This window comes from Seriola aureovittata, chromosome 7 (assembly GCF_021018895.1).
Source record: "Seriola aureovittata isolate HTS-2021-v1 ecotype China chromosome 7, ASM2101889v1, whole genome shotgun sequence".
NCBI classification, from domain to species: Eukaryota; Metazoa; Chordata; class Actinopteri; order Carangiformes; family Carangidae; genus Seriola; species Seriola aureovittata.
In genome coordinates this window covers 10,506,348-10,531,599 of record NC_079370.1, presented here as the reverse complement: position 1 = coordinate 10,531,599, position 25,252 = coordinate 10,506,348, and the positions used below count along the sequence as shown (strand labels likewise).

The window sequence follows — 25,252 nt, the reverse complement described above, 5'->3', positions numbered from 1 at the left end:
GTGCAATTTGTTGAACGCTTGTATCAAGTAGTGAACAAATGAATTCAGTCCCTTATGTCAAACCTTTTTATTCAGCATATTTAATAGAACATTTAAGCGTAAATTTAGAATACAGCTTTGTTCAGAAAGATAGTGGCTGCAGAAAAAAAAATGGAAAAGCCTCAACACTTTGGCTGCATTTTTAAAGATTAAACGATCAATATTATTTATATTAATTAAATTGTAGCAGTGTATTTTTACTTACAGGTGCTTCCTTAAAAATGCAGCCAAAGAAGGAACAATGGAAGGAGTGAGTGATGGCTTGTGCATTTACTTAAAATGCATCCTTTTCCTTTTTTTAAAAAAGAGGGACAAACACTGAAAAGTGACTAAACACTATCCTTAAAAGAAAAGACCAAATTTTACGTTTTTGGCTGTGGGGGAGGGTGATAGTAGACCAGATCTCTCCAGATGCCACCACAGCAGCACTTTACATGACAACAAATCTGTCTTGGGGAGAAAAAATAAAAATAATCTGGAACAAAATAACAAATACATTCACACCATGCCAGGAACACGCTCTGACCACAGGCCATCCAAATCCTCTGCTGCTCATTTCCTCTCATCCATCCGTCCTCTTTCCTTACAGTCTCCAGGGTGAGTGGAACTCAGAGGCGGGGAGAGGAGTGCAGTGTGTGGTTTCAAAGTTCCGCATGTACTTCCGTGCCTTGGAGAGAGAAAAGACAGCGGGGATGGAGGAGGAATGGAGAATGAGAGGTGTGGGAGGGCAGTGAACAAAAAGTGCAGAACTTGATTATATTAGGCTCAGTCTGTCTGGCTCAGTGCCTTACAAATCTCTCCCATCTCTTAAGGGTTTACACGGCAGGTGAATAAAGCCTAATTCAGAACGCATTACCAAGGGAGGAAAAGCATAGCATTAGCTGTAATTGATGGCACTCCTCTTGTTTGATGTTAAATGACTTCAATAAGCTGAGCGTGGTGAAATATATTACACCAGTCAACCTGAGAGCACAGGTGAGCTGGTTACTATGGCGACGAGAAACGTGTTCCTCAGTGGTAATGATGTCTGCGAGTAGCTGTGATGGGTTTTTTTTTTTGAGTGGGAGAGAAGGGGGAAGCTAAGCCAAAATCCTAAGCAAAAAAAAAAAAATATAGGTTTATTGGAAAAAAGGAAATTAGACTGCGTATGGGTGAAGGGAAGAGCCAGAATATGTAAAAACCTAATTTGGAAAATATTAAATAAAGACAACAGGTGGCTGCCCTTTAAACCAGACAGGAAAAACAACTGTACACCCTGAGACTGAGTGCATGGTTAACAATAGATGATTTCCTTACCAAGAAAAGAGCCAGCTGCCGCCTTCCTTCTAGAGTCATATCCTCACCTGGTAACATTGATAGTGTGTTAGAGCATGTGCAAGCACTGTGAGGTGATCCATGTAGCTACGAGGGTAGTGTCGTGCAGTTTTATTTGCCTAGTAAATGTGAAAGGAGTCTGGGCTTACCAACACTCCATGGAAACGAAACATCTCTATCGGCCTGATACGACTGCAGCACAGACACACACCAGTCATCGTCCACTTCATAACCACTGTACACAGACGCTGCAGGGCAAGAGTGAGCTGGCATTACACACAGCTGTTATGACAACTACACAGGGGTTGAAGCTCAAAATATGTGCTTTTTTCCCCCCTTTCATTCATCAGATTTTAAAATTAACTTGCAGAGTCCAACACAGGTGTGGTATGAACACACTGGCACACTAACCTTCTTCTATGTGATTGGAGGCTCCCAGCCACTGTCTGACGACTCTGATCCCTTCATCTGTCATTATTTTGGGGTACCTGGGCAGGAAAATGACATCACCATTTATCACTCAACAAGTCCAAGTAAACTGAGCATACGTAAAAGTGGAAATATTGAGTTTAGATATTGAGGAGACTGACCTGAATTGCAGCAGTTTGAGCAGGAGGTCGTTGCCTCTGTTGGACATCACGTCCTCTGGACCCCTGTACAACAAAATGCAACTTAGTGTTAATGTATTGGAATACATTTGACATCTCTTCCTTCTCCTCAACACAGTAGGGTTGAATGGATTTCATTTATGGTGCACAGAGAAGTGAAAAAAATGACATTTATAAAATCCAGCAGTGTCTTACTGTAAACAATGTCCATAGACCCTGCCGTGAACTGCTTTTTTTGGAAGTACTTTCAACTTAGTTGCTATGAAAATTTTTTAAATGTGAAATATTCCAGACAATATGACGAAGTCACTGTTTGAACAATCTGTCGTTTGGAATTTACATTTTCATTGTTTTCTTTCCCCTGTGGTTTATCATTTTATCACAGTTTTAGTTCTCAGTTGATTACTTGCTTTTGTTCCTTAGGGGGTTGAATAAATTTGTAACTCGCTTTGGACAAAAGTGCATGCCATATGAAGGTAATTTAAAATCATTTAGTCTGTCAGGTGCAAATTTTCAAGCTTTTGGTCACACTTTAAATTAATCTAAGTGACTCTTTGCAATGCCCTCATATAACATTTCAATCAAAGACACTCAATGAAAATCATGTTTCCTGCACACATTACACGGTTCAGTCCAAAGGGAATAAAACGTATTATGCTTCTGTTTAACCTGAGAGATGATTTTAGAATGAACTCTGGTGACATACGTTGTGGTGATGATCTCATCTCTGGTTCTCCTGATCAGCAGGACTGGTCCCTGGTATCTGGAGGAGAGGGAGTTGTGTTAATCATCAGCCACATCACTGTGAAAAAATTCTAGTTTCACTTTTACATACCAACATATTGTGTAATGTTCGGTGATGCAGACTTTTAGGATTGGTTTCACCACTAACAGACTCACTTGAGAAGCTGCTCTGCATTGTTGAGGTTCATGTACTGCCTAACTGTGTGCTGCACTAATGGTCCTGAGGGAAAACAAAGATATTTCAGTTGGTGAAATAAAACTACCTGCTGCAAAAAAACAAAAACAATGAATAGAGTATGAACTTTAACCTCTAGGACTCACTCCAGCTGTCGGGCATGACCTTGAGGGCCAGAGGCAGGAGGTCATCGAAGGAGGCGTCCAACACTACTGCTTGGATCTCTGGGTATGACATCACTGCCCAACTGGCTGAGAAAGGAAATGGGGAGAAAGAGGGACAGAAAATGAAGAGTAAGGATATGCAGAATCAAAACTAAATAACATCATTCACATTAATAGCATTAAAATGTGCCGATCATGCATTGTTCTTGTGTACCTGTGAATCCTCCTATGGACCAGGCATATATGACAATGTCCGTGAGCTGGAAGCCCAGTTCATGTATTGCAAACTGGATCACTACGTCCATGGCGTTAGCCTCATTCTGGGGGAATGGTACTCCCTGGCAAAAAGATTCAAGTAAAAAAAAAAAACAAAAACGATATTCAATATTAAAATAATAGCAACACTCAAGCCACCTATGAAACCATGCATTTCCAAATAGTTGACAGATTTACAATCTTTTATTCCACCCCACTGATATAATCAACCATGGGAGTGTACTTGCCCTCTTGTGCAACACTGCCCAACTGAAACCAGATTTTCAACATACTTTTGTTTTCTATTGCACTGTTTGTTCAGACTAAGTGAAACACAGTTTTCCACAGTACTGCTTACCGTACTGCCTCCAAATCCAGGGTGGTTCCAGCCCAGTACAGAGTAGCCACCTACAATACAGATAAACAAAAGCTTTAGCTATAATTCAAACACAACAATTTCAGACTAATTAAAATTCTGTGCCATTTCACATAAATTAAATGGAGTTATAAAATATCTTGACTGACGTAGAGAATTCCTCACCCTCCAGTGGCGTGTTCATGCAGCCCACCTCATAGAAGCCTGCGTTCCCCTCACAGCAAATGACCTGTGGCAGAATTCATTCATTTCACGAACTGTAATGTGACTGATGTGACAGGAGTTTTAGTTGGACCTGGGAGCAAGCCCGAGTCACAAAAACAACAAATCATTGCAGACATTTACCAGGGTCTGGCCGTTCTGTCCCCCGTCTCTCCTTCGATCCACAAACATTGTGTCAATCTCATTACCATCACAGGCAATAAGCTTGTTCCTTTGGCCGTCAAACTGACAGGAAATTGACAGAGAATGATGATCAGTATTTATTGAAATGAGTATAGACATTTAAAGAGTGAGTGTGTGTGTGTGTGTGTGTGTGTGTGTGTGTGTGTGTGTGTGTGTGTTTTTACCTCTTCTATTAACCTAGCCTGGCCTTGCTGGAGCATAGGCCTCATGGCTTTCTGCAGTAAACCTACAGAGCCAGGGTACAGCATTCTCCTCCCAAACGAGTGAGCAATAAGAAAACTAGAGAGGAAGAAAACAGACATGATGACACTGCAGCGACAACGAAAAATGAGGGTGGGATAGGGGTGAAATGAGATGCAAACGTAACACAGAGCTTAATACCTATATCTTTTCCCTTTTTGTGATACTAATAACAAATCTGCAGTGTTGTCATGCAGTCACTCAGAGCCTGCATTTTTGTCTCACACTGCATAAATAGCCTTTACCTGATGATGTGGCATGGCAGAGTGCGCACAGAGTTGAGGACACTGTCTGCTGCTCCTCTTAATCTGGGCTCTGGCTTCAGCAGAGAAACACCAGCCTTGGACAGTTTTCTGTCATAAACAGAGTCAAAGGCTTACAATGAAACAGATGAGCCACAAAGCATTTGACATTCAGTTGAATTATTCATCGTACTTCACACTACATTGAATGCATGTATCTATAATGAACCGACCCTGTTGAGAATATAACTGCAATGAAAACGACCAAAAACTTACGGATTGCTGACTTCTGCCCAGCTGAAATCTGAAGGCCAGTGCGAGAAGTCAAAGTCATAGCACCTCAGTTTTTTCTTGATGGAAAGCACACAAAGAAAGTAGTTGCGTCAAGTTCCGACTGTTTCAGTATATAAACTTGCAAATTTGTAATTATTCATTCATCTCCTTGATTTTCAAAATAAAGCAGTACTAATACAAATAGAAAATACAGTCTTAAGGCTTAGTACCTGCTTTATGTTGCAATGATCTCACCTTGTTTGCTGGTGTGTTATTCTTCTTAGTATCTTCAAGTATGGAGATAAAGTGAACATACTCAGAGTTCTTCCATCGTCCCCACCCTGGGGAAAAATAGAAAGAGGAAACGGGGTGGGGGGAAAGCAAAGATAGAGAGAGAGATATTTTTTGCTGCAAAGCCTCAAGGGTGTGTTTAATATGCTTTGCGGTTATAGACCTTGTGCAACTGTCACTGTGTTTATAAAATCTTATTGGCATGCACAGCTTTATGCAGCATATGGTGTGATATGTAAAGATGAATGAACTGAATTAGTCATAACCTCAGTCAGTTGAAATCTGTAGCCTCACCTCTTAGACAGGCCATTCCTAGAAGACACACCAGCACGGTTCCCACATAATGACTCACTGGAACCAGCTTACTACTGGAGATGTAACCTAAAAATACACAAAGCAACAGTGACACAGACATCTACATAGACATCTACATAGCCACCCCCACCCCACCCCACCCCCCACCCCCCATCTCTCTGCCAGGCTTGAGCCTCATTACCCAACACCAATACAAAGATTTACAGTCTGATAACTATCCTCCAACCATGTGCATTGATCAATATCAGAAGCGCAATTATACACTAAGGAGTAGCACACAACTTCAAGCAATTAATTTCTATTGATGTGCAGTCTTACTGAATAATACACTTGATTAACTTTATATTAATCTCACTTGTCGGACATCAGCAATTCCCAAGAACAACCCCCAGTCGTCATTTGTCTTCCATAATAGAAGGAGAAATGTCATCCCCATTATTATTATCCGATACATATTTTGACATATATCACTGCCAGACCTAAGAAAAATTACTACTGAAACATACAAAGTTCATGTCTTATACACCATGAGAAAAAATGGCTTCAGTGTTTTTTTTTTGGTGATTTGCTATTGTCACAAAAGAGTAACACTAGGAAATGAGATTGATGTTATTATCATGAAATTATTCTCAATATTTTCCAATATGCAAAAATCACACATAATATAATCAACTGATGTTCAAAGCCAGTTCCACTATTGAGCATTATATGAAATCAAATTCTTTATACGGATAAAAAAAAAAAATATTTTCATTACAGCTTGCCTGGAAACTTTGACTATAGAATTTTGTAGAAAGATAACATATCATTATATCATCACAATATTACTGTGTGTGCAGTCAGTCTTGTGTGAAAGTCAATAAATGATAATATCACCCAGTCCTTAATCAGACAGTATTACGTACAACCAAGTCTGTCCCTCTTTGGAACATCTCTTGTGATTAAATGTCACAACTAAGGCTTAATAATTACTTTCATTTTCAAAAATCTGACAATTATTTTCTCAATTAACTGATCAGAAAATACTGGTACATATTGGTCTTTCACCCAATGTGATGTCTTCCAATGTCTTGTTTTGTCTGACCGACAGTCCAAAATCGAATTCAATTTACAGAGCTATAGCTATACAGCTGGAACAAGTGAATGTTTCCTGGTTTTGCTTGATTGTTTCAACTCTAGTTATAACATCAGTCAATAATATAGAAATGACATATCTTGCAACCTACCTTTCCTGTACAGATAGCAGAGGAGAAGGGGAGAGCTGTAGTAGGACAGAGACCACAGTGCTGAAGCCTGGAGGATGGGGAACACATCTACATTACTTAACAAAACTTCTTATTTCCGTCCAAATTAACAACCATACAGAGATACTGACCCAGCCGAGGATGCTGTCAGTGTGTTTCTCCAGACTTCTAAGTTGGTAGCTCCATCCCTGGAAACACAGAAAGAAATTGTTGCCATCATGAATCAGTCAGAATCAGATTGATTGGCCAAGTATGTTAGCACACACAAGGAATTTGGTTCTGGCAGTTGGAGATTTTCAAGCAATCAGACTGACAATGTACATACTATTTACAGACAACACACAATCTACAAGCAATATACAGATTATATCAGAATATTCTAAGGTGCAAATGTGTGTGGTAGTGCAAACAACACAAGTGTGCATAAAGTATGGTAATGAAATTTTGATATCTGAGTATTTGTACAAAACAGTATTTGTAGATGTGAAGCTGGGTGTGATAATTATCTGAACAAACGAGAATTGCAGTGTCATACCAGGTGATACTAGTCAGCTAATTATGAAGGTGATGGCTTGGGGACTGCACCTGTGTGTGGTAGTTTTTAGTATACAGGGTTCTTTGGCACCTGCCAGAGTGGAGGAGTTGGAAAAAGTTGTGTCCAGGTTGTGAGGAATCAGTAATGATTATCCTTGCCGATTTCTTGGTTCTTTAAGGGTACACAGGCAGGGGAGCACCAATTATTTTTTTCTCATGTCCTCTTTGCTGCAGTCTGTTCTTATCCAGTTTTGAGCACTGCTGCTAAAGTTAGCTTAGCTTGTAGCACAGGCTGTAGTAGTTTACAGAGACACGGGGTAGATACTCAAACCAAACCTTCTGATAGAGTTTACACACATGTTCCTTATTATGATTATTCGCTGTCTGTTTAGCGTTTGTCTTTTCTTTTCCCGGATTGGCAAAGTTTCTTCTCACCTGCACTCTAGCTAGCATTAGCACAACCGGGTTAATGTAACGAAGAACACAGTTTACGAAGCTAGAGTTAGACTGGCTGTTACAGTGACAGTAAAATAGAAAGGAACTGCACACAAAATGACAAAAATATTAATCTACGGCTGCCATTTCATTCATTTACTGACTGTCACAGCGGCTGTGAAAGCAGGGTTTTATATACAAACACCTGACACTTCCGGGCCGCAGCCGCGACCACTTCGTTGCTATGGCATTAAATACCACTCCGTTTTCGCACTCGGTGTCATTTAACACATGTAAAGCATTATAGATATTCCTACCCTTCTTCCCGCTCGGCCCTCAGCTCGAGACTGGTCCGGTGAACGGTGAATTCGTTGCAGATGAGGCCCTAAAACACAGCGGAGCCACATCCAGCCTGCCATTCTTCCACTACGACGACTACCGAAGCCTGTGCTAACCAAAAGTGTTAAACGCGAAAGCGTTCAGGTATTTGTTGTTAAAAGTAATTTTTGGACACACGGGCACTTTACAGACAAGTGTTTATTTAAAAATATCTATACTTAAATACAGTGTTCGAAATTAAGTATATTTACACACGTAAATATACTTTTTACTCTAATTGTACATTGATGCTTTTTGTGAACCCTTAAGCACTTGTTATTTTACCTAGGCTATTGAGATTTTTACATTCAAATTATATGAACGGTTTGTCAAATATGATACATTGTTCAGTGCACAAAATTCACTTGATGAGCAATTTTAGACCTTAACTGTGTCCTTGATTTTGGGGGAAAAAAAAATCTAGTGCTGTAAGAATATCCCAGACTGTTTTCATTGCCAATTACCTTGTTTGAAGTATTTTTCTAAAATTCATTTTTCATTCATTTTAGTGTTGCAATCTAACTTAGCTCTTTCAAACTTCAGAAATTCCTTTCTAAACCATTTTTCAAAACAAATTGACGAGGCTTGCAAGACTCAGTCAGATATATATGAAATAAAACACCATCAAATAAGTCATTACTTTAGCATATTGCAGTGGTTCTCAAGCTTTTTCACATCAAGGACCCCTTGACTGACACAAATTTAGATCATGGACCCCCATTTATTAAGATTTTGTCCCAGGGTCTCCCATCTGATAAGATTTTTGGATTTTAGATGTTTTATTACAGAAAGTGTTTGAAACCCCTGACCAAAAAATATATTTTGTCATTGTGTTACTTATGAATGGAATTATAGTGAAAACAAATTATTTTGCTTAGGGGTTGATTAGGGGTCCCTAGACCCCACTTTGAGAACCACTGGCATAATGAATACTTTTACTTTTGATTATCAGATACATTGTGTTTACGTGTACTTTTACTTAAGTAGAACTTTGAAAAAACTTTTTTTCTGTGGTATTACCACTTGTGCTTAAATAAAGGCTCTGCATATTTCTTCCACCACTGCTTAAACACAAATATCAGACAATAAGACACTTGTTACAGTACCAAATGTTTAACAAGTAAGTAAAACAGTGTCCATGAAACCAGTGAATGAGACAGTATTAACTTTCACACATTTGGAACTAGTTTTAGAGCCTTGTGAGAAAATCTTTCCCCTTCTTCTCCGTGCGCAGCCTCAAAACACAATATTAAAGCAAATCAGTATCCGAGAACTTATAAAGAGCAGTAGCTTAGAATACAAAAAAAACCAAACATTGAAACAATTGAATAGCATTTCCCTGAAGCACTGAAGTTTTTCTTTAAGTCCCAACTCTGACATTCAGTTGTTACTTTTGTTTATAAAGCCCCTCTGCTGCAGATGGGAACTGAGCGGATGTGACAGCTGTATGAGGATGAGATGTGGGTAGGTGATCAGCTCTGACACAGCTCGTATCTGAAAACAGAGCACAAAGACAAACTCTCACAAAAATCTCCCGTCCTCCAGTCTCTTTTATTCTTCCTTAAACACAAACACAAACACAGACAACCCACGCAACAACAACACACGGGCGAAGGAGCCCTGCCTGTTGGCGCATGGCGTGATATTATGCCACAGTGTCAGAGTGATGTTCAGGCCAGCGTGATTGGTGAGTGTGAGAAGAATGTGTGGGGCAGATGAGTGACAGTGCAAACACACACACATATAAACACACACACATATAAACACACACACATATGCTTCGACAAACAAAGGCACACACAGGTGATGCAAGGCTTTTTGCTTACCGCTCCAGTTCCGTATAGACATCATCCTCTCCTCTTGGCTTCAAATCCTGGTACAAATATGAAAAGGGGGGAAGAGAAGCAGGCAGGGAAAGAGTGGGACAGTGAAGGGGAGGATAAAGAGAGAGATGCATGGTACTGAGGCCAGATTTATGTCCCTTTATTGTGTATTGAGATTGATTTGGTAATACCACTAATGTAAAGGTGACAGTTGATAGGCAATGGGTTTATCTGAGGGAGGGCTAACAGAATGCAAGTGTGAAGACTGCACGTGTGAAGGGAAGACGTATCTGCTGACAGCTTAGGGAGGGTGCAATAGAATAGAGTCTGTATGCATTGGTGGATGCTTGTACACATGCACCACGCCTCTGTGTGTGTATGTGTCAGTGTGTTTATGAGCAGGGGACTGCACAATAACTCACCATGTAGACTGAGCCCTGGGGAGGAGCCTGTTGGGAAGGGAGGAGAGCATAGAAAACAGGTTTAATGAACTAGTGACAGAAGGAGAGATATTGGAATTCAGAGGAAGAACAGAAACAGAGGAAGAAATGCAAAAATTAAGAAGTGTAAAATACAGACAAGACAGAACTGGGGAGGGGAAGAGAAACAAAAAGAGAAGACAAAGAGTGCTAAATACCAGAGTGGAGGTGTAAGAGAGGAGAGAATGAGGGCTACATGGGAAAGGAAATTCAACAGAGGATATTGAGACATAGAAAATGTCTGAATTCATCACCTGTCTGAAATCTTCTGGATTCTCGTAGATGTTCTCTGTTTCACCCGAGTGGACAGACAGAGACTGCTCAATACCTACAGAGTACAGAGAGATAGTTACTAATACAGTCTCACACACACTCAACTGCACAGGGAGGGAGGAGGTGGGGGGCAGATTCATTACAACAACCCCAGAGGATGTCACGGCCCACATCACTCAGTGGCAGCCGACAGGGGTCGAAGATGGACGGAGCACGGAAAGCTGTCAAAAAAAAAAAGAAAACGCCGGAAGACTCACCGCGATCAGAAATGTGTTTCTGTCTCCATAGCAACACACCAACAGCCGCAGCAACCAGGGGCACCAGGAGTAATAAAGCAGAGAGAGAAGGGAGCATGGGGGGGGTGGGGACACTGACAATCTCTACAAAAGGAAAAAAAAAAAGAAGCATGAATGTTTCTACGAACAGTGCTAATGTAAAACTCACAGGGCTATGGGTGTGTGTGCTTGAATGACATGGAGGCTGTCCACAGAAGTTATTGCTGTTTGTTCTTCAGTTTGCTCTTTTGTTCATGTCAAGAGGGGGCAAGCTTTTCTTTACATGAACTATTTCAAGCTATATCTTAAGACATGTTGCGGTTAAGATTTTCTCAACATGTTACACGCATTTGCATCATGCTGCTGTCAGTCACAGGTTGGAAGAAGGCGATGAAATCCAGGCTTTGTCAGACATAGTGAATAGTCTGTATGACAGCTCAGTAGACATCGATCTGACAGACCCTCGGTCTGGACAGTAAACGCTGTCAATTTGAAGCGTGGATGAGAGGAAGGAAAGCAGTGGTATCAAAGAGACCAGACTCTGTCAGGCCATTACATAAAGACACAGCAAATGCCACTGCTATATGGAGTAGTTTGATCCAAGTTTTTGCATATTGTAATTATTCTCTGTTCCATTACATGAATATGTTAGTATTGTACGTAAAGTCAGGAGAGACTTTTCCTTGCAAACCCACTTGACATCTAATCTAAGCAACTAACTGCCTCTAGGGAAACTGAAAAAAATGTAAATAGCAGTCTTTCAGCCAAACCTCGGTCAATGCAGCTCTGAACAACAAATGGAGAGGAGAGAGACTGCAGGCATGACCATCACAAACATTACATAAGCAAACCATTAGCTCACTGTAGTACTAGTCAAATTTTGTGGAAAGAGCACACGCTTGTGATCAGACTCATCAGGTTTGTTTGCATAATGAGGATGACATCAGTCTCGCAAAACACAGCCACGGGGCGACATGGGAAACAGAAGGGAGGTGCTTGTTTCCACAGAGACCGCTGTAATTTAGTGTACCTGAACAAGCGTTCTGTTGCTGCCTGCTCACTGCTCATGGAGCACAAAGATATTGCATCTGTCAGACAGCTTTGGATTACAAAATAGGAGCCCAACAAACAAAAAAAGTACAGAACTATCGAAACAGACTTTTTATTGCAGTTATCATCATTTCTAAAGAATTCATGCAATGTGTTTTTGTGGCATTTGAGGTTATCTGATGGACAGAAACCTGGCAGAAGTAACGTCCACTCACACATCTCATCAACTTTCCTTAAAATTTTTGTTTGTAAAAGCACTGGCCCTTGGACTTCACCTTAGCCCTGGTGTCACAGCTTTTAGCAGGTTTCAAAATAATCAATCATTATGCACTGTGTGAGGTATAATTGATTGGGGAGTATGTGTAGAGGTTGCTAATGGAATATTGCGGTGAGTGTTGACCCCAAGATTGACCTGCACTGTTCTCCATGCCAGCTTTAACGCATGAATTATGGTAATTGAGTGCAGTGAAGGGAGGCATAAATGCCCCCAGTTTCTCACCACCACATCTCATCTGTTTCTCTCTCTCTCTCCACCTTTCTCTCATCTTCGTCTGCCTCACCTTTTCTGTCTGTCTTTTGGCACTTCCTCCCCACCTCATCTATTTCATCTTAAATGAGGTAGGGGGTGATTTGTATCACTGTTACTGTGGAGGAGGGTGGATGATAAGAGGCAGACCAAAGAACTGCTAAAATGCTTTGCAAATGATGGGCCGACTCAGGATAGCGAATGATTGCAGAAAATCCCTGACATTTGAAGTATTTGTGTGCTGCAGAACACAACGCTTGCTTCAATTTTGCATTCTCTGAACTGTGCCACCAATGAAAGGAATTCTATTATGCAGTGTTGTTTTTAACTTCTACTGCTCTACTATTTTTTTTTATATTTAGCTTACGGCACATTATATATCCCAAAATGATATATGTGGCTTATTGTCTCACTTATTTGGTTATTTCCAGTGAACTAAAAAAGTTGTTTCAATCCTCTCTTTAAGCTACCCTGTGCCATAAGCCCACTGTCTCTGTGTCTCTGGATGCCTCCTTGCCTAACAAATACACTATTTATAAACCCATAACTGTCACTCCTTATTGTCAAACTCTTCATTATTAACCCAAAGATTTTTTGGACTATGCTGCACTATCGTCGTGTTTGCGCAACCTGTCACTTTTCAACAGTGTAAATGTGGGCCACCTAACACTCACATTACTTTAACCTATCACCCTGCTCACTCTAAAATCCCAATGACACACTGGACAAATGCAACACTAGTCGCACATTATAGATTTTTTTTTTTTTCCTAATCCAAACCTTTCCTATCAGACGAAATCTTGCTGCCTCTTTGCCCCTCTCTCTCTTTATCGCCCTCTTTCTCTCTCCTCTGAGCCCATCACTCTTATAGCCATACCATCAGCGTGCATCATGATGAGCTCTGAGCCCTGCAGTGATGCATTGGGGTACGGGGAACAAACTAATCTCTGCTAAGGGATCCATTCAACTGTCACATCCTCCTGTGCTCCCCCACAGCCACCAATACAATAAGCCTGAATAATTTAGTTTTCATGTGGAGAGATGTCCTAAGGTCCTGTCTACTTATATTCACATATCAGCTGGGTGAGTGTGATGAGAAAAACAATAACGTTTATGTTTTATATTTTATAGAGGAAGAAGCTAAGCAGAGTATTAGATCTGTGGTGGACTTTCATGAAAAAATGGGCATATAAATAGACTGAGTTATTCCACTTGATATGATCTGCAAATCACAACTTGGAAGTCTTGACCTGTGACCTCTCTAATTACAATAAGGAAGCATAACATTTGGTATCTGTCAGGAGCTTTTTTCCTCTTTAAACCATGGGCTCTCTAGCAGATAAATTGACCTGCAGTTGGCTCGAACGCACTGAAGAATGCTTCACAGAGCACATATCATCGAGAATCAACCGCATTCAGGGTTCATTATCTCCACTGAGTTGACAGGAAGTCTGCCAGGACTCCTATGCTAGTAATATAATATACTGTTGATGAAGAAAATCAGAAAGCAGACAACTCTGTGTGATACCATGCCATCCCTCCCACCTTTAGGGGGCAGTGTGACAGCTTGCGTCGCCCAGATGGTCTGCCCAGTTTTCAGCTTCAGGGTGCAGGTGTAGTTCCCAGCTGTGTCAGGGGTGATGGGTAAGGGTACACTGGTGGTGATGGTGCCAGGGCCGTTGCTTGTCATGCGCAGCTGGCGACTCTTATTCTGCAGTTTCCACTTGGCACTTTGGATGTGGGACTGCTCCGAGTATTGGCAACCCAACTCCAGCTTAGAGGGTGAACGCTTGGTTTTAACTGTGGATGCGATGCAGAGTAGACAGGGGGAGGGGAGAGGGAAAATGTTAAAGGTGAAGAAATGAAGGAAGGGTGAGTGTGAAAAAGACAAGAGGAAAGAGGAATGGGTGAGACAGGATGAGAAAGTGAGTTAAAGGGTAGTGTGTGAATACAGAAAAGGCCAAGGACAGATGGAGAGTAATGGGGTAAAGGGAAAGTGCTATGAAAAACAAAGAACAATTCAGAGAGGGGTCAAAATAATATATATTCATTAAAGTGATTTGCTGCTAATGCATTGGTTGACTGTGACTGATGCTTAGTGTCTCATCAAACTGAAATGAGAATCCATCTGGGTGTAATCAAGCTCCGCAGACTCACACACGCACGCACATAAAAACGCACACATTTCAGCCTTGATTAGTGTGATCAGTGTGGGCCACCTACAGCCTTGGTGGGAGGGCAGCAGGTATAATCATACATAATGATACTTATAATGAGGTGGGGTAAAAATATATGCATCACATGACTGGTGTGTGGGTGGATGTGTATGCGTGTGTACGTGTGTGTGTGTGTGTGTGTGTGTGTGTGAGGGATGCAGATGTGTGAAGCAGGGTGACAGTGACAGTGACAGTGACAGATCGTCTGGTTACATCTGGGCAGCTGTGATGGATGCCAGTGGGACTGTGATTAGTAAAGCCTTCCAAGGCCGCCATGACAGGGCATTGTATGTGTATACGTGTGTTGGGTTTTGTGTGTGTGTGTGTGTGTGTGTGTGTGTGTGTGTGTGTGGGTGCAAATGTATTCTGCATGTTTTCTGCAAAGGGTGAAACCTCCCTAAGGCTCACTCATAAAAATCAACAGGTGCTTTACTCATTTATTTTTTTATATATCGAGCAAATGTTCCTTTTCATGAGCAATATTGTAAATGTATTCATTTAATAATGTGACATTTTACCAATAGCTGTAGGAAATTCTCATTCATCCTGCATAAGTCATAGTGGATGATCTGTGAGAACATTGCACTGGCAGCTGGTAAGAATTCCGCGTCTTGCTCGAGGACACATCAGCAGGACAAATATTTGCCAAAATGCCTCTAGAAACCTGGGTCCTCTGGTTACAGAGAAGTCTCGCTATTCATTTTGCCAAACAGTTTTTGAAGGAACAGTACGACACTTTGGAAATTTGCTCTTTTTTCCCGTTTTCTTGCAAAGAGCAAGATGAAAAATCAATACCACTCTGATGTCTGAGCACTAGAGCCAGTTTGCAATTAGCTTAGCTTAGCATTACAACATAAGCATGAGAGTGAAACAGTCTGTCTGGCTTTCTCTAAAATATAAAATATAAAAGCTTACTAATTATTACCTACTAATTTCATTTGTTTTATTACAATCATTAGTAATAAACATAAATGTAATGTAATATTAAGTTGTGGTTTTAAGGGAAGTTATGTGCTGTAACTATTTCTTGGCAAACAAGCATTAAAGTTGCTGCAGAGAAGAGCAGTGTTCAAACACAACTCCCCCTATCACCACAAGGCGTCTGTGCACGGATTAAAGAGATTTACAGGTGCTGCTGTGTGTATGTTTTTGAACATTTTAGAACGCAAGGTTAGCTTTTTCCCCTGCTTCCAATCTTTTAGCTACGCTAATCACTTCCTGGCTCTGGCAGTGAATAAGCATATGTTCCTAAATATCAAAGTATTACTTCAAATATACCACAGACAAATGACAAATTATAGGGAAAAGCAGCATAAATGGGTTTAAAAACAGAACATATGTAGCTGCTTCTAACAAAGTCATGAGGGGTAATTGAATGATTTGATGATGATTTGAGTATGAAATGATGTGTATATGTGTGTGTCTGCCCGAGGGTGTGTGTGTGTGTGTGTGTGTGTGTGTGTGTGTGTGTGTGTGTGTGTGTGTGTGTGTGTGTGTGTATGACAACTTTTTCCTTTAATTTTTCATCCATCTGTGTATTCACCCTTCTCACAGGTACTTGTATAACAGCATCCACATCCACATGTTATATGATACCAACACACAAGGTTATGATACAACTGACACCACTTGTCTCATAAATCCATCATTCCCCCTTGTTTTATTCCTATTCACCTCCTACTCCCTTTCTGTCTCCTCCTCCTAACCCTGATCTCTACCTTTCATCACGCTGAGCAGGGTCCTCTGGCTGAAGGCGTTGTCATTGAGGAACACTTCACACACGTAGAGGCCGCCATCTTTGATTCCAGGGATGAGTAGAAAGGAGAAGTTCCCAGCCTCTGCGTTGTAGGGTGGGCCAGCAAGTGTGAGTCTCTTGCTTTGATCAGTCAATATGGTGGAACTCCTCCAGCGATCATACTCATACACAATCTTCATGTTCTTTTTCTTGGCGTCTGGGGGTTGCCAGTGCAGCCGGACATAGTCCCCACGGACCCCAGGACAGGTCAGGGTGAAGGACGTCTGAGCCTGTGTGGCGGTATGGATCATAGCTGAGGAGGGAAGAGGGAAGATAAACCAGAATGATGGAACAGATAAAACAGAGCATAAGTGAGGAAGACAGCACGCAGAGACTGATATAAAGACACAACAGCGCAAGAAGACATAATGACAGGGAATTCAGAATAAAAAGATGGTGAATGAAAAGTGAGGTGAAAACAGAGCGTAAACAGAATAATAATCGAGTAGGGGAAATGGAGATAGGGGAAAAATTCCTACAACAATGGGGATTACGTCCTTATATGCTGAGAGTCACTTCTTCACTTGGTCTTGCATTCTGCTCTGGCTGATTAGCAAGCTGCTGACGAAGGACTTTGAGACTCCTTGTGTTACAAAGTCACTCACCGCGTGTTATATTGGTGAATGAGGCCTCTTTGTCAGCTGCAGAGAGAAGGGAAGCAAAAAAATGTGAAAAAAGCAAAGAGCAAATAATGAATAATACATAAATGTATCAACTATAATATTCACAGGAGGACTGGCTGAATTTTAGTGCAGATCTACAGTAGACTTTTGAATCTTGAAACTGGTCTATGAAAAGTAAATACTTTGAAGAACTGTGGCTATAGGACGCTTCAATAAATAATGCTGTTGCTGGAGTTTCTTGCACCGATGCCCATTCACACCATCAACAAAAACTAACAACCAATGTGTTCTATTCTTCAACGTTTCTACGTCTGTCTTCTTCATGTCAGTCTCACCATCAACATTCACGTTGACATTGAAGGGGGAAAAACTGCTGCTGCTGCTGCTGCTGTTACCCAAAGGGTGAACCATACAGATATAGGCCGCGCTGTTAGTGACCCGTGGCAGTTTAGCCACTGTGCCGGTCTTTGGCACTGTCTCGCTCTTCATGAAAATGCCATTGGGCGACACCCAGGTGATTTTGGTGACGGCAAAGTCAGGGTTAACTCTAGCAATCAGCCGCAGGGTGCTGTGCTTAGGAATGGTTGGCGCAGGGATGACCATGACTGGAGATGAGGGAGGACACGGGAAATCAGTGGTCAAAGAAGTACTTCAATCTTTTAATACCAAGATATGAAATGGAGAAAAGCAGCAAATTCTCACATTGGAGAAAAAATGACTCAAAAGATTAATTGATTACCAAGATGGAAGACCTGCTTTTCCTACCTGTAAGGGTGGCTAAGAGGATAATCCTCTGCTTCTGTATCTCTTGTTGCTTTATCATGCATATGTACAGGCCACTGTCCTCCATTTTGGGAGAAAGAACCAGAGAGAAAACCCCGGTGTCTTGAAAGTTAGAGTCTTTCAGTCGCATGGACTCTTTCGAGGCATTACCGGATAGATTCATCATTGCGTTAGCTGAGAGAACCAGTTTCCATTCATGTGCACCATGTGACTTTACCTTCCAGTTTATGGTCACAGCATTCCTTACTGTACTATCAGTACACACCAAAGTGGTGGGCATGCCCTCTCTAGCCACCACAACATCATCCCATTCTGAGGGAGAGAGAACAAAAAGTTAAGAATTATAAATAGTAATTCAATCAGGTTAGTCTTTAAGAATTCCTTAAAAATAAATGATAGTGGTGATGTGTTCTTTCTATCCTGTCCAACAGTTATGGGTTAAGTATAGTTTCATGCTTTCAAATCTTAAAACAATAATCGCATCTATATTGAAAGACTTCCCGTCATTGTAACTGTGCTTCCTGGTTGCACTGGCCACAAACAGATCCCTTTCTTTAAAGAATTTCAGTGTAAATGATGTGAGACAAAATCCACAGCCCTATTTATATGCAAAAAATGTCTTCCAGAGTTCAGCTGAAGCTAATATGTGGCTTTAGCATTCTGAGTCAATTTATAGTCAAGTCTTTTTTGTGCCAAATTCCTTCTTTCTTTCTCTGGACAGCATTTCCTTGGTGAGTTTCACTTAATGGAGACAAAAAGAGGGAAAAAGGCTGTAACTTTATTTGGGAACATATTAGCTTTAAATGCATTTTTACACAGAAGTACTGTGAATTTTATCTTTGAAATTTCTTCAGGAAAGGGGAGGAATAGTTAAAACCGAGAGAAAAACAAACCTTCCCCTTAACTTGATGCAACGTAACTGAACTTTTTGATAAAGAGGAACTCTGTTCATGGATGACTCATCATTGGGTTTTTTTTGCAGTCTAAAAGCAACATTCACATCTGGGAAATGTTGGCCCCCACCTTACCAGGAAGTTGGAGTAAAAATATGTTTCTTAAAATCACAGAAAGCATTTCATACCTGTGAAGCCAATGTGAGAGGAATATACCGCAAATAAAGACAGAAGAATAAAGGTGAGAAACGCAGACTCCATCACACGTTTAAATCAAAGAGGCAAAACACTGTCACTGCACCAGCTGTCTCTCCAACACTGTGACCTTTCTAAGTAAGCTCCAGAACACCAAGTATTTCTCGCTTTCCTGCAATATTATTGGTGTCCCTGACTGACATGTTAACAAGTTCACTGCACATCTTCCAGCCCAACAGGATGTGGCACGAACAACACCAGGATAATCAGCAGGAAGAGACTGCCTGTTTTGTTGTCATGTGTGTGTGTATGAGACTGATAAACTACATATACTGGCATTAAGCCTCAAACCATAAATTTAACCTACGATGTTTTACAGCTTAACTTCTGCGCAATTAGTTACAGAACTTCTGACCCTAACATTCATTCTGACAATAGGATTGAGCATGTACTCGTGTGTGTATCACAATGTGTGTGTGTGAAATAGAGAAAACGATAAGAACAGCAGAAAGCCAGGGATTGAGGGAGATGAAAAAGCGAGAAATAAAGAGTTTGGGTTAGTGTGGGTGCACAGTAACCCCTAGGCTACTTGTCTTTACATCCCATAAATGTCTTTAATTAAGCTAAAGGTATTATCAGCTCCTCTGAGCACTATTACAGATTTTTCCATAATTACCATTGGGTGAATGGGGGCGGTGAAGAGAGACAGCGAAAGAGAGAGAGAGAGAGAGAGAGAGAGAGAGGGAGAGAGAGAGAGCGAGGGAGAGAAAGCAGATATGTATTGTGGGTGTCTAATGACAAGGAAGGAGAGAAGAAAACGGAGAGCAGCAAGATGGAGAAATGTGGAGGGAGAGGTGCTCAGACAGAATGCGAAAACACGGGGAAGAGAGGAGAAGTGTGAGAGAGTGTTGCAGGGGAAAACAGTGTGACTTCAAAGAAGCCTGTGGCTGGTGACACAGAGCGTGGTGCTGATCCTGTGGCCCCTCCTCTATGGGTAAATAATCACCATAAGCCTTGGCTCTGTCTAATGAATCCACTGCCAATGAGCTAATATCTGTTAACTATGTGCTTCATTATCGCTGCCACAGACCCCCGGAGAGCACGAGGATGGAGGACGGGATGAATAGCAGTAAGGAGTGAAGGACGAGTGGACAAAGAAAATCGAATGACACGGGAAGAGGCAGAGAGGGAGGGAGGGATAGAGAAATGAGGAAAGGGAGGAAAGTGAAGTGTAAATGAAGGGAAGGTGTAAGGGGTGTGAGATGGTGAGAAAGAAAAGAGGTGAGGTACTGTATAAGTAAAATGGGTGGTAGCTGGAAAGTGGAAGATGTGAAGGTCGATTTAGTATGGTCATGAAAAATGGATGTGAGTATGCGAAGGAAAAGGAATGAAATCCTCTATTTGGGGGCCACTTCCTTTAAAGCTCCACATTTCTACCTGAATGCGTACACTTTAGCAGTTTGGCTGGGTTTATATGGGTGGTCCCTGCACACTTTCTCAGACTCATACATTCAGCTACAGGGCCTCAAGATGGCTTCAAATTAAAATACTGCAATGCAAAGTACTCATGGCATTTGAAAACCCACAGCTGCTTTGTTTGCACGGCAGATGCTTTCATATTCTCTGGATTCACAGTGGGCAGAAAGTGGAAAGACAATGAAATTCCTGCTGTCTCACTGAAGACATATTTCAATTGTTAATTTATTTTTTTCTGGTGTGCAGAACATTGTTTGACCTCTGATCATTATTGGTGACTTCAGAATTGGCACCTCAGAAATACAATCTAAAAATAAGGGGGTGACACTGTAAGAGAATTTGGAAATGGAACAGAACGGAAGGAATCGAGCAGCACAGTTTAAACTGTGGGACTTATGGAGATGTAATTACATTGGCTGTAAAACACTTGGGTATAGGGATTAGACCTAAACCAGATAATGCCTTTGCCATGCTAGTATGCACCCAGCTTCAGAGGAAAATAGGGCAAAATGAATTGGAAGTTATTCTGTGCAAAGAAAAAAAAATTCTCATCAACAGAGAGTCTGCTGGAATCTGCAAATAGATACATGAGGAGCTGTTTCCTCTTGATTTGATTTTGCTGACTGCCACTGGATTTGTTTTGCCGTTCATTAATGAATGTTTATTGATTTGGGCATCTGCTGTGGTGGAGTTTATATGAGCTAATCTCAATTCTGTGTGCAGATACAAACAGCAGAGGGCGTAAGAATCATCTGGTTCCACGTACCTCCTCACTACATCAAAACTGTCTGGAGTTGGATACATTTTGTCGTAACTTTATGTTGTTTGGGTTTTTTGGGGGGGGGGTTGAATTCCGATTTTCTCTAGATGATATTGAGCTACAAGATTACTGTTTGTTTAATTTTAGCCATGGCAACGAATTCATCAAGATAATTTGCAGGTAATATTGGCTGCTGATTACACGGAGATCATACTTCTCAGCTGATGAAAATATAATCAGGTTATTCAGGTATTTTCCTGGACATGAATCATGCTTTTCAATCATTGGTGTTTTCTATTTATGACAGAAATCTTCCGTCACAGTGAAACCTGCTGCGCTCTTTAGATGATAGGTGCAAGCTTGTCTTACTTAAAGCGAAACGCTTTCAACAAGTTGTTCTCAGAGGCTCCTCCCGCTGTAGCTGGTACTAATTGTTTTTTTGGGAAAAGCGGGGCTATGACGCCTCTCAGCCTGATGACATCACCCAGTCAGTCACACACAGTCGGACCGCCGCGCGCTCAGACTCACAGGAACTAGTTGTCGGAGCAGAGAGAGAGAGAGAGAGAGAGAGAGCAAGAGAGGAAGCGCAGCAGCACTTCATCACACACAGAGAGCACCAGCTGGGGGGGAATATTCACCTGTGCGCTGCCAGGACGAATTCACAAGGATTTTCATTCATTTTAGCAAGACTCCGTCTTAAAGGCGCAGTGAGGGACACTTGAAACAAGAGCCCCTGCCGGACCCCTGCTTTGTCCTGTAGCCAAACAAGTTTTTTTCTTCCTTGTATGAGTGAGATTTTTACACAGAAACTGACCCGCATCTGAAGCTGCTGTTTCGATCTTATCATTGTTATCGGAGAGACTGAACGCCAGGTTCCATAAAGAGGACCGTAATCAACCATGGCGAGACATGACGCCCGAAATTGGCATGACTGCACAAAAATGATCGGACTGCTCTGCTTGGTCGCGTCGATACTTACAGAACAAGGTAAGAATTTATGACTTATTCAAAAACTAATTTCAGCTCATTGCCAGAAGCACATTTGCCTTTAATTTCTTCTCAGGGCTTTATTAATTAATGCTGACACAAATTTAAATTCGCCTGCCACCTGTCTGGGCGGTGACGGGAGCAGAAAATCCGGCAGGTGGTTCCCTCGGTCGCTGTACTGGCGAGTTTTTTTGAAATTATAACCCTTAAAATTTCTGAAGAGATTTATTCACACTCACGTGAAATGAGTTGGTTTCATCTACTACCTCTTTCTGTGTTCCGCATTCTCTCGCACCAGCTGTATCGCTCTTTGACCTGAGTTTCGGTGTGTGACTCACACGCCATGTTTAGTTTTGCTAAGGTGTGGCTCTGTGGAGCAAGGTGTTTTCCGCAGGTGCCTGTCAGCGGCCTTTATAGTGGTTTTCTCGTCTTTTTAAACTGAGTCACTATTCCAGTCAGTCCTTGCTACTCTGTCCCCTAAAGCTACCCTTCTCCTCCTCAACGTCCCCCCCTGCTCCCTTTCTTCCCTCTGTCCGCACATCATCTTGTATTAGTTACAGTTCAGCAGAGAAAAATGGGCCTGGACACAGCTCTTAATGTACACACAGAGAACTGAGCTGAAACAACTGAAACTGGGAAGAAACGCGAAAGAAAAATCGTTTTAACCTGTGCTGGCTGATATATTTTGTAAGTTTTCCCTCAGTGAACCACTCCCATGTAGGCCTGTACTGTAAAATCTGTAGCTTGTTACATTAAACAAGCTAACAGGCCACTCCTGCCTCCCTGGCAACCGGTTCAAACAGGTTAATTATTCAAGTGTTTTCCAGTCCAGTTGCGATCAGGTTGCCTACAGGTACTCCAGCCACAGTGAGCAGGCCCAGAAATGACTGAAAAACATCCCTGGCATGCAGTTGACCTATTAACATATGAATGTGTGTGGTGTGAAACCAGTTCAACGTTCTCTCTGCTGCTCCCGTGCAAGACCAGCTATTTGTTTTGTGCTGTAATTGGGGCAAGAATGTAGGACTTCATGTAATGCCCCGGCACAGCTACAGTATATATATTCTCAGTAGGGTACGGTAATGTAGTCAATTTGTGGTGTTGTTTTAATCACCACTCATAAGCACAGTCACTCTTTTGACTTATTCATACAGTGGACCTTTTTTGTCCAATTTCATTTTACAGAACATGAAGTGCTCTTAGGGGAGGGAGAAAAGTGGGGGGAAAACAAAACAAAAGGTTTTACATATTTATGAGTGAGGAAAACGCAAGGCTTAACCAGTACAAGCAAAAACACTGCTTTTAGTTTTCTTTCATTTAAGTCTTTTTTTTTTTTTTCAAACTGAACCTCTGGCCTCCTTTTGGGTAATAGTTAAGCTATGCAACTTAAGCTGTAACTGCTGCAGGAATGAAACTTTTCTCTTGTCTACTTTGCATTTTTAGTTTCACATTTCCATTCAAGCTTTGACACCACCTTCCACCCCAAGTCTGAGTGAGAGAAGTGATTTAATTCTCTGCAAAGTTTTAAGTTTAATATACCCTTGCTTTAATGTAAAAAAAAAAAGTCAATATCAAGTTTGATGGGTTTTTAATCAAGGTTGGTTTCCGTGTATATCTTAATAGAAGATGGCAGGTGGGGGTGCAGTTTAAGCGCTGAAATTACACTATAATACCAACCCCCCACTCCTAAGTCAAGGTTGTGAGGGACCATGGATGTGGGTTAGGAAGGCTTGGCCCATTACCATGGAGATATTTTTATTGGAAGAGGGGTGGGCTTATGTGAGGGGGAGTTTGGGAGGGGGGGGGGGGTATGAGGCTATGGGGCTATGGCAGCATTGTTTTTATGGCTGAGTAAGCCGTGTGCGTGTGGGGGGTGACTGGCTGGCTGGCTGCCTGAGAAACTGGTGGGCATGCAGGGTCAGGGCCGGGGGAGGAGGGCTGCTTCCTTTGCTGCTCACAAATAAACCAATGTTTTTCTTTGTATACCTGAAAACATCCAGCGAAGCTACTTCAGATGCAAAGCTACTCTCTATGGCCCTTGTCAGGCTGGAGGAAACAGGTGGCTTTCCGGCAGCCTGCTGCATTACGTGGGGTTGTGGCTGAGTTTGGGGATTGGCTGGAAAACTACATGGGCAGCAACTGATTAAGACAGGCGACGCCCCACCTCCCCTCATTCCCAGCCGCCACTTGAAACCTCCCTCTCTCCGGCCAACCCTCGCTCCCTCCCCCACCTCTGCCGTCGAGTACATACAGGGGCCTTGTTCTCTTTTTATTTTCAGCTATCTTTCATTCAGTGTCTGTCCAGTGCTTTTATTTGGGTGATGGTAGTCACTGGCTTATTCAAATGGCCCTCCCTCCCTCCCTCCCTCCCTCCCAGTCTCCCTGCCTCTGTTTGGACTCAAGGCCATGCTGCTTATGACAGGAACAACACGCAGACAGACAGGAAAATAAACCACATGTGAACTCACCGTGGTCTGTACCCATGGCTGGAGGATTTCTTGTCAGTCACAGCTGTATGTGTCCTGCTGAAATGGTGTGTTTCGCATCCGGATCATGTTGTAATAACCTGTGAAATACTGGAAAATGTCCAGCACTTCTGTCATCTCATACGCACACGCACACACATCCAAAGTATTAGCTCTCACTATTTCCCTCCACTGGAGATATCCTGTGAGAACAGGGTAGTTCTGCCAAGCCCAGGACCATTCATCATTACAACAGAGAAAGAGTATTACACTTTGTCTATTAAGAAGAATATAACTGATGGATCATGAGAGGAATTTTTTTTCCTACCCTAATGAAAGAAGGAAAAAGTAAGTCCTTAGTATCTCATTAGTCCCTGTGGAGCGAGGGGCTTCGGTCTGGGTTTGGTTTTGTGTTAATGGCTGTCGCGGTTAGGTCCTATCATTATGTAAATGAGCTGTCCTCGCCCCTTTGCACCGGCCCTGTAAATGTCAGTAGGATTTTGAAAAGGTCAGGTATGTGTGTCTGTGTGTGTAAGAAAGTCTCGTTCTGTGTTTGATATGCACCAGTACTTACTTACACACACTTACTAAGGGGCCTTCG

The 25,252-nt window shown here is 41.8% G+C and overlaps 3 protein-coding genes across 5 annotated transcripts in view; 1 reads left to right on the top strand and 2 right to left on the bottom strand.

Annotated features, from left to right (window-relative positions):
• Nucleotides 1–52: 52 nt before the first annotated feature.
• abhd16a (abhydrolase domain containing 16A, phospholipase) lies at nt 53–8,085 on the bottom strand. Its single transcript, XM_056380266.1, has 20 exons — nt 7,972–8,085; nt 6,817–6,873; nt 6,668–6,734; nt 5,421–5,507; nt 5,091–5,176; nt 4,839–4,912; nt 4,566–4,673; nt 4,245–4,359; nt 4,021–4,122; nt 3,841–3,904; nt 3,658–3,707; nt 3,259–3,382; nt 3,027–3,131; nt 2,862–2,925; nt 2,668–2,724; nt 1,944–2,006; nt 1,765–1,841; nt 1,503–1,601; nt 1,336–1,382; nt 53–706 (listed from the first exon to the last, which is right to left on the bottom strand). The coding sequence occupies exons 1-20, from the start codon at nt 8,071–8,073 to the stop codon at nt 623–625; spliced, it is 1,632 nt and encodes a 543-aa protein (XP_056236241.1). The 5' UTR covers nt 8,074–8,085; the 3' UTR covers nt 53–622.
• Nucleotides 8,086–8,230: 145 nt separating this feature from the next.
• g6fl (g6f-like) lies at nt 8,231–19,064 on the bottom strand. Its single transcript, XM_056380279.1, has 11 exons — nt 18,957–19,064; nt 17,858–18,187; nt 17,428–17,697; nt 17,075–17,110; nt 16,393–16,722; nt 14,004–14,258; nt 10,865–10,987; nt 10,589–10,662; nt 10,278–10,304; nt 9,859–9,905; nt 8,231–9,526 (listed from the first exon to the last, which is right to left on the bottom strand). Exons 1-11 carry the CDS (start codon nt 19,027–19,029, stop codon nt 9,505–9,507), a joined length of 1,587 nt encoding a protein of 528 aa, XP_056236254.1. The 5' UTR covers nt 19,030–19,064; the 3' UTR covers nt 8,231–9,504.
• A 2,596-nt stretch (nt 19,065–21,660) lies between these two features.
• The window catches only part of LOC130171930 (nectin-2-like), a 77,406-nt gene continuing 73,814 nt past the window's right edge, over nt 21,661–25,252 (top strand). For 2 of the 3 annotated variants that reach the window (XM_056380269.1, XM_056380268.1), the window contains exon 1: nt 21,694–22,186. In XM_056380269.1, the coding sequence (XP_056236244.1) occupies nt 22,099–22,186 (88 nt within the window). In that variant the 5' untranslated portion in view covers nt 21,694–22,098. Of the gene's footprint in view, nt 22,187–25,252 lie in introns of all 3 variants that reach the window. The other variant, XM_056380267.1, reaches the window with a different exon arrangement.